This window comes from Uloborus diversus, chromosome 7 (assembly GCF_026930045.1).
Source record: "Uloborus diversus isolate 005 chromosome 7, Udiv.v.3.1, whole genome shotgun sequence".
NCBI lineage: Eukaryota > Metazoa > Arthropoda > Arachnida > Araneae > Uloboridae > Uloborus > Uloborus diversus.
Genome location: NC_072737.1, coordinates 33,651,690 through 33,661,340, shown reverse-complemented (window position 1 = coordinate 33,661,340; position 9,651 = coordinate 33,651,690). Strand labels below are relative to the sequence as shown.

Genomic DNA, 9,651 nt, shown 5'->3' with positions numbered 1-9,651 from the left:
GTAAGTTGACAAAGTGTTTTGCTTTGACCGAAGAAGCATCAACACTGGCAAAAGCAATAGCACCTGTTTTACTCGTACAAAATAATTAGGAAGTAATTAATTCGGGAATTAAATCACCACATTATAGAATGGGGTAGTTTCCAAAATTTTAAAAGTATTTTTTTCTGAAAGAGCTTGCAGTCCCTATATTAGAAACGCTTGTGCCCTTGCTGTTCACTATTTTGTTTTATACTTTTGAAAGCCCGTTCTTTCAAATTTATATTTATTAATCGATAAACGAGCCTCCGTGGCTTTGTGATAGAAACTTCGTCTTTAGTCGGAGATCGCGGAGGCAAGACGCTAGGCACGCAGCCCTCTACGTATGAGAAGCTGTTCAGCTTATTAAATAAATAAAAAACGGATAAACAGCTGCAAGATTTTTTTTAATATGACTTTTTTATCTTCATTTAACTCAAGCATCTTATTTCCCCCCCCCTCCGCACCCCTTTTCTCTTAACATTTAAAAACCAATACTTTGAAAAGGAAGAATTTTTATTGGCATTGGCAAGTTTTCGAAACAAAATGGTGGCGTAGTGTATCAGTTTTTGTATTATTGTGTTGTTGGTCGTTGTTCTATATTAACTTGACACATCTACATTATTTACCCGTTTACTTTTTTTGAAATATATTGTTAAAAAAAGGAGAATCTTTTGTGGGTATTCTTTTTCCAAAATGGGGAGAAAAAAAAGAAAGCCTTCAAAGCCATGGTGTTGGTATCCTTTATTGTAATTTGTTGTTATAAACTGAGCAATTTTTAATTTTCCCAACTTGCATATGTGTGTTATATTAACCCTTTAAATGTTTTGAGAGTCAGTTATATGTGTGTGGAAATATTTATTACTCAATGTCATTAATACGAAAGCTTTAAAGCTGGAAATATTAAGTTTAAGAAATCACTTATGACTAGTAGTTTTTGTGTTAAATATTCTTTTTTTTTCTCTTTTAACAATATTCTCTGATTATGACTGAACTCATCTTAACTTTAAGTTGCTTGCACAATTTATATGGAGTAAAGTCGCACGACTCCAACTTGTTAAAATTTGAATTAACTTGTGGTGCAACAATTTAATTTCTTGAATCTAAAAAAGATTTTTTTTTTTTTTTTTTTTTGCTGCTCTTGGAAGTTGGGCTGTTGCTTGGGGTTGAAATCAAATTGAAGATTTGAGACTAAAACAATTTTGCCACTTAATTATTTTGCCAAAAATTATGTAGGTACTAGGACGTCCAGACCAGACTTCCCAGTTTGATGGAGACCGGTCCGTGGTTTTCAGACAAAATCCCTATGTCCCAGCCGGTTTACTTCATGTCCCAGTGAAAAAAAAAATTGATTACAGATGACCCAAAAAGTCAAAAAATAATTAACTGTGAAAGATTATTTAAAATAACTTTGTCATTTCTATACCTCAGAGCCAGACTGACGCAAGTCCAAAAATTTCTGTTTATTACTTGCATTGTACGTAGAATCCCAGTCCACATCAAGCCATGCTAACATAAATGTAGAAAAAAAAAACCTTCTGTAACTATTTACCAGTGTTAAGAGATTTCTATCCTTTGCATTCTCCAGATGAATGTTTTTCCTTTCTCCTGTAAAGTAGCGGCAATGACTTACAGTAGTTTGGCTCTGAGGTACAGATTTGTACCATTGATTTGTAAAATTAATATCAAATTAGCTTGTGAGGACTTTTATAACAAGATTAAAAACAAAAAACACTTGCTAATAAAGTCCTGTCCAATACAAAGAACATATAAATATTGTTCGAATTTTTATTCCTCATTCAAAGTTTTTCTTCTTACTAAAGTAACTTAAAAATATTAACATGTTGGAAATAAAATGTTTAAATCTATCTGTTTGTGTCATGTATTATTTATTATCCCTAGTTTAGGCTCAAAAGTTGAAACCATTTATTCATGGCATTAAGAATGAACTACCCTCTATAAATTTCTAAAAACCAACCAACCATAGGTGTGTACCCTTTTAAATACTCGTCACGCCGGGGGGGGGGGGGGGGTATCACAGTTGAACATTTCAGAAATCGGGCAAGCCTAGGAATAAACTTTTTTCAGTAATCAGCTTTGTAAAGTTTGATGAGCAAGAGCTTTGCAAAAAGAGGCGATTGCTTGGTGAGCAAAAAACTTCCCTCAAATCAGGATTGAAAATAATTTAAAAGCGCTATCCATAATGATGACAAGTTGGCGATAATAGGAGGTTAGACTCTAGTGGAGGTATGATGAAAGAGGAAAACAGGGAGGATGGTAGTCGGGCAGATACTTGCCTGGCAAATTAGCTATTCAGAGACGCTGGTGGCGACTTGTCAAGTCATGTTTCAAAAAAAGTTTGTATTATAAATGTTTCCATATTTTTCTTAACGTGTCATAAGGTATTGCAATCGAGAATTTGATGATGAAAAGATTTTAATACAGCATCAAAAAGCAAAGCATTTCAAATGTCATATTTGTCACAAGAAACTCTATACTGGTCCTGGCCTAGCCATTCATTGCATGCAGGTGAGTCAAGCCTTATAATGTTTTCTTCAACTTTTAAAAAATTGCATTGTCCTTAACCCTTTGGTTCTCAAACTGTGTGTCATGGCACCCTAGGGTGCCGTAGGAAGAGGTGAGTGCCGTGGCCTCTCCATGGTATTGTTACAAATTTTTCTAAATAGTAATTTTTGTAGTAACGTAACCTGTAAATAGTTTCCTGTAATGAATATACAGCCCCTATACATTTGGCTGAAGTATACGGTCCCCCATTTTTCATTGATAAGGTTTGTGAATGAAAGAAATAAAATAACGGTCTACGATTTTCGAGAAGCATTTGGAATCTCGTGGAAAATTTTAGAGCTCTCTTTTCGGTGTATATAAAAAACCATTACGCATGATAAAAAGTTTAGTTTCAAGTTAGTTTGTTGCTTGTGAATCGTTGCAGCGGAATGCTGGAGAGCATTTATTGCTCTGTTTTGTGAAGCCTTTTGAGCTGTATTTTTGCGTATTTGGAAGTAAATACGTGTGTAACCGTTGAGTTTACTGTGTTAAGAGATACAGTTGGCTCTCTGTTTAACGACTTTCAAGGGACCACAAAAAATCGTCCTTAAGTAGAAAGCATCCTTAAATAGAATGCTTTTAACACTACAGTGGACCATCTGGGACCGTGAAAAGCCGTCGTTAAATAGCGAAAGTCGTTAAACAGAGAGCCAACTGTATTTGCTTAATTGCTGATGATTAATTTAGCAGTTGTTGACGATCTTTCCTGTACATAGTGTAAATAAATTTCCTGTATTTTTCTCACGAACTGTGTCATCCTTTCAAGAAAGTGGAAGTCGCGCCGGATCCGTTACAGTATCAATGTAATTATAAGAACAAAGAGAGACTCTGGTGCCATGAGTAAATTCTAATTCTTCAAAAGATGCCGCAACTCAAAAAAGTTTGGGAATCCAAACCTTAACTATGAACTAAATGTTAATCCAAGAAAAGCTAAACTTTTGTTGAAATGTTTTTGAAAACTCATTACAAATCCGAACCACTTATATGTAATTTTTTTTTTTTTTTAAGGTTTTGTTTACACCTCATTTATACTTGATGTACAAAAATGGCACTAAGGGAATTTTTTACATTAAGATTATACTGCCATGCTAAGCGCAAAAGTCTTATCTGCAGCTGAGTTTAAAATGAAAATTTGCAGTTAATGGTTTTGCACCTCCATGTATTTATGTATTAGAGTCAAATATAATATTTTCTAAAAGTTTTTAAAAATATTTCCCATTCTCATCTTATATAATTAAAAATAGAGCGTATGTACATATCTATGTACATAGCTGCCAAGTGCTCCGTTTTTCCCGGAGTTTCTCCGATTTTTATTGTGTGCTCCGAAAATCTGATTTTTTCCAAAAAAACTCCGTTTTTTTTTTTCACTTTGCTTGTACACTTTTCGATTTTTGAGGAAAAAGAAGAAATTTCCCTATCCTCGAAGGCAGGAATTGTGCACAAACTCAACAAAAGAGAAGTCAATTTGATGCTTTGGAAGCTTAGTGTCAGGATAAACACTGAGGGGGACATAAACACTCGTTTTTTCATCGAGCATTTCAGCTACGTGTAAAACGTAGCAGCCATGTTTGGTCATTCACAAGATGGAAGTTAGTGGACAATGCTTAAGCGCCTTCGTTTTCAAAGACAAAGCAGAATTGGGTGTTTCTTTTAACTGCAAACTAATGAATAAAACAAAATGTGCTGCAAAATGTTTTTTTTTTTTTTTTGGTTATTTTAAATAATTTTATTGAGAAATATGAAAACAGTTACACCAATTAAAATTTCATTTTATCCTTATTGCTTTGGGCAGGAATGTGCTAAAAATTCGCAATTAAATTGTAGTTTCATGGGGATTTTTTATTTTTAAATTATTTTCATGCAATAAATTCAAAATTTTATATCTGAATTTTTGACTTAGTCGCCATATTTGGTCATTTGCAAGATTTTAGTATACAAGACTCTTAAGTGGCCAAGTTTTCAAAATCGGAATTAGATGTTTATTGCATTGAATTGAAAATAATACAAAATGGGCTGTTTTTTTTTCCCCCGGAAAATTCTAAATTTTTTTCTTGAAAAATGCAAAATTTTTTCTTCAGAATATTATTTTATCCTCATTGGTTTAGACTCTAATATGCTAAAAACTCGCTATTTCGTCTAAATTTTATTTTTTTAAGGGTCATTAATTATTTATAATTGCTTTTCGTGCAATAAATTCAAAATTTTATATCTGAATTTTTGACTTAGTCGCCATATTTGGTCATTTGCGAGATTTTATACACAAGACTCTTAAGTGGCCAAGTTTTCAAAATCGGAATTAGCTGTTTATTGCAATGCAAAATATTGAAAGTAATGCAAAATAAACTTTTTTTTTTTCGGAAAATTCTAAATTTTTTTCTTGAAAAATGCAAAATTTTTTCTTCAGAATATTTTATCCTCATTGGTTTAGACTCTAGTGATAAAAACTTGCTATTTCGTCTAAATTTTAGTTTTTTAAGGCTAATTAATTATTTATAATTACTTTTAATGCAACAAACTCAAAAATCTATTTTATTGAATTTTTCGCGTTGTTGCCATGCTTGGTCATTTGCAACATGAAGTAGACAAGACTATTAATAGCCTAAGATCCCGAAAACAGAATTAGTTGTTTGTCTCAATGCAAACTATTAAAAATAACAAAAGGCAAAAAGTTATGTTTTTTTTTTTAAATAATTTTCTTGAAGGGGAAATTTTATCTATTTGATCCTCATTGCCTTGTAGGCTTTGCTATAAACTAAAACTATTTCATCTAAATTGAAAGTTCCTGCTGACTTCTCATTTATTTATTTTTTAATTTTTATTATTATTTTTTTTAAATAAATCAGAAACCTATTTTAACTTAAATTTTCCATGTGCAAAAAAAGTATTGAATATCTCTCTTTAAATTCTATTCATCTATTATTTTTTTAGGGAAGTTGTAAAAACTGCCTCCCCCACTCCAGATTATATTTCAAAACTTGGCGACATTGGTGACCACTAAGTTTTTGGAGTCTAGTGGCCACTTTCAAAATTTCAGAGTCTTGACCTTTACTATGAAGTTGCTTTACTTCCAAGTATAAGAAATAATTGTGTTTTTTAATCTTCAATATGTTCTTATGTATGTAGGATATGTATACAAGCATATTTTTTAAAAAAAAGATTGCAGTTTTATTAAATCAAACAGTAATCATGTTTTTTTTTTTAACTTTTCAATATGTATCTATGTAATGTTGCTTTTTTAATGTAAAATAATTTTGTTTTAAACTTGGTTGTAGTTTTGTTGAAAATCTAACATGAAAATTCAGAAAAGCATTTAAAAAGTGCTTAGAATTTATGGAAACTTATGGTACAGAAGGAAGGTTCAGCGCAGACCACAATTTCATGCTCCTATTTTAACCCTCAGTGCTCCTATTTTTTCCCTTAAGCGCTCCTATTTTTTGTATCTTGAGGTTGGCAGCTATGTATGTATGTCCGAGTTACTTCTCCTAAACGCCAGTGAACTGACCATCGAACCAGGTATCGATGGATTTGTAATCTTCCCATCTTCATGTTTGGTTATTTATCATGATCCTTTATAATAATTAGCGGAGATGTCAGCTAAAAACTGTTAATTAGGACACTTAGATTTTGACATAAAATTCCTATTTTTCGAAGGCTTGAAATGAAATGAATGAAAAGGGGCTCAACCGAACCAAGCACTGGGACCATAGGAGGTCTATTGTACTAGTCCCCAAGCAGAATTCAGCAAACGCCTGATAGGAATATCATGAATCTCGCATGGTTTAAGCAAATGATGACCAAGGTGTTCAAACCTATAGGCAGAAAACATTTCACAATCACACAGGGTGTGAGTAATAGTTTCCTCCTTAAAAGAGGTAACCTCTACAAATTGGATCATTACTGGCACCTATTATAGCAATGTGCCGCTTTAAAGTGTAAAGTCCAGTAAGAAGAACAAAAGCCTTCCTGATACTATTTTTACTAAGAAGCCTATTGCATTTTTGGCATGTGATCCTCAAACAATCAGGTCTATCTTCCTTAGAATGACAAGTTGAATATGTTCAATGTCATCGCGAGATAACCTCTCCTACGGGAAGGTTTCTCTCACAACAAGTATCTTGAGCATAGGACTGTGGTTGACCAGTAATTACTCTTTAAGATGCGGTAGTTAGTGCAGGGGAAGGAGTTGAAACCTCCGATCGATGACGTTTGGTTTCCCTTACCTTCTCGGGAATGGCTGGCCCAGTGACTTTCGCCTTCTGTACCAGCCTCCCCCTCTCCTGCTTACGCCTGTGGCATTTTTGTGCATAAATGAGTACCCCCTGCCCCCCTACTGCACAGTGTCAGTGGGTTGCAGATATGCCCCCTCACCTCCTCTAGCAGCAAGGTTGTTGGATCTCCCCTTCAAGCCAGTATCCAGCTCCAAAGGAGCTGGGAACCGGGAGGTGGTAAATGGTCAACACCCGCACAACCACCAACCTTGGTAGCCTTGCCAAGGAGTACAACGAGGTTTCGCCCAGTTCCTCGAGGGGACCGTTTAGATATAATGCAACCCAGATGCCTTCCATCCATCAGCAGGGTGCCTCACACCTTAGATTGGGTATTTTAGTCCCCTTTTACGACATGCATGGAATATCTTGGGACTATTCTGCTCCGGTCACCACTCGGAGGTTGGAAGGCTTTCCTCCATTCAAATTATTATTCAGTGCTTCATCTCAACTTTCCGTAAGAATGCTTTTATTAAAATTTGTAGCGTGAAGAAAATCATTTGAGACGAAAGATGTACCTTTTTTTTTTCTCGAATATGAAGAAATAAAATTCTTGCTTTTGTTTTGAGGTTTTTCCTGTAATAGGAGAATTTTAAAATGTTTCCTTTTTGGTTATTTTTCAGCAATCTTGCGTAAAATTTTTACTGTTTTTTGTGCAAACCTGATTGTTAAACATGCGTCACTTGACATAACTTTTATTTTCGAGGTGGACCGTGCAAAGTCGGTCGACGCAGCTAGTATGAATATTAAAATCGTATTTAGGTGAAGTAGGTGTCAAAGAACTATTAGGTGATCATAACTCAATTTTGATAAAAAGTGCAGATACAATTTTTGTGGTTTGCAGGGCAGTATACATAGTTCAAAATTTTCTAAATATTGCATAACAAAATCCGCTTTTTTGTTTTCTAAAGGCTTACTGTTTTTTTTTTTTTTTAGATTGAGTTTAATCTGTTGAGAAATCGTGACCAAAAATTTAGAGCAGTGGAGCGATAACTTTTAAACAGATTTCCAGTAGTTTAAGGGAAGTTTTATCATTTCAAATTCATATAAGTGAAAAATAAGTTGTTTTGGAAACACCAAATCGAACATGTCCATTGTCAAAAATGGAGCCCTGACTTTGAGATTCCAATCCTTTTGCATCCTGAAAGTATTTCCATTCTTCTGAAAGTTGAAAGCTCTTTCAACCACTGCCATCTAGAATCTGCTCAATTCATTTTTATTTCAACAGTGTATTTATATTTCCTTTATTTTTGTTATCATTAAATTGTTGTTGATTTTTAATTTGTCTCGATTAATTTTATATTTACTCTTCTCTGAAAAACTGGTAACTTTTTCTGTTTTTTTTTTTGGGGGGGGGGGGGGTAGTATAGTTATAATTCCGCTTTGCCTTTTCTCCGTTTTTCATTTCCAATGATACCCTTTATCTCAGCTAATAGCGACCTTTTTAATTCTATTATAAATATCAAATTTTTTTCCTATCTAGTTTTATAATAATTTTTGAACATTAACTGTTAAAGGTCCACAAAGAGACACTTGAAAAAGTTCCCAATGCTTTACCAAATCGAAATAATATTGACATTGAAATCTATGGTATGGAAGGCATTCCCGAATTAGATGTGAGAGAGCATGAACGACAAAAACAAGGTGGTTCAAGAGGTATGTCTTTAAACATTTCCTAGTTTTCTCTAGTATAACTTTTTTTTGTGTGTTAGCTGTTATGCAATGTTTAATTTTGCAACTCTACTAGTATTAATTGAAGAAAAAGTTTAAAGCTCAACCTTTTTTTTTCCTTTGTAACTTTTTCTGTGCATTAAGACAAGCAAACTAAAACATACCCCCTAACATCGTTCACTCAGTATTTCCCGTAATTAGATAAAAAATAAAAGCCCAACCAAGGTCTCAAAAAAAAAAAAAAACTTTTCCCAAAATGGATTAGATCATATATATCCAATATTATAAAATTGTAAATTATTTTAATGTCTGTACTCGCAAATTATTTCAAATATTTTTTAAACTAGAAATTTGTATTAGACTTCCATAGCAACTTCTGAAATTTGGACATATGCTGAAATTTAAATTTTATTCTGATTTTGTTTTGCTATGTATTAAAGCAAGCAAAATATAATTTCGTTATTTTTCTTTAAAACCATCTTGCAATTCTTGACAAGATACCCTGTCTGTTTAACACAAATTTCTGAGACTGAACAACAGAATGGGTTAAAATAGTTTTGTTTAGAAATTTTGCTGAAACTTGTGTGTTTCAAAATAAATCTTATTCCATAACAAACAATGAAAGTGAAATTTTTTAAAAAATTCAGATCCGGACAGTGATGATGAAATTGGAAATAAATCTGACAACAGTAATCAAGGTATGCCAAACATGCCAGGTATGCCACCAATGCCTGGAATGATGCCTGGTATGCCTCCAATGCCAGGCATGATGCCGGGAATGCCTGGGGTAGGTTTTGGCCCTCCTATGGGTGCTGTTCCACCAATGAGACATATGCCTCCTATGAGACTTGGTAAGATTTTTTCAAATTTTCCTTTACATTTTAAATGAACTTTCTCTCTTTCTACTTTTTTCTATATCCAGGGTTCGCTGATATATATCACGATATATATCCAATATCTGTTTTGAAAATATCATGATATTTTGATATTTTTGATATTTATTTTTCCAACTACAGTATTTTTAATGTTAAAATTATATTAATCATACTAATGTTGTTCATTTATTATTAAAACCAACCAAAAAGTTATGTACTATATTTCTAAGATGTATTAATACAGCAAAGTAATTCTTTTT

General features: G+C 33.2%; 1 protein-coding gene across 1 annotated transcript in view; it reads left to right on the top strand.

Moving 5' to 3' along the window:
- The first annotated feature begins 564 nt into the window (after nucleotides 1-564).
- Nucleotides 565-9,651, top strand: part of LOC129225554 (BUB3-interacting and GLEBS motif-containing protein ZNF207-like) — a 31,838-nt gene continuing 22,751 nt past the window's right edge. The window contains exons 1-4 of the mRNA XM_054859998.1: nucleotides 565-752; nucleotides 2,418-2,544; nucleotides 8,363-8,501; nucleotides 9,164-9,367. Of these exons, the coding sequence (XP_054715973.1) occupies nucleotides 712-752; nucleotides 2,418-2,544; nucleotides 8,363-8,501; nucleotides 9,164-9,367 (511 nt within the window). The 5' untranslated portion in view covers nucleotides 565-711. The remainder of the gene's footprint in view (nucleotides 753-2,417; nucleotides 2,545-8,362; nucleotides 8,502-9,163; nucleotides 9,368-9,651) is intronic.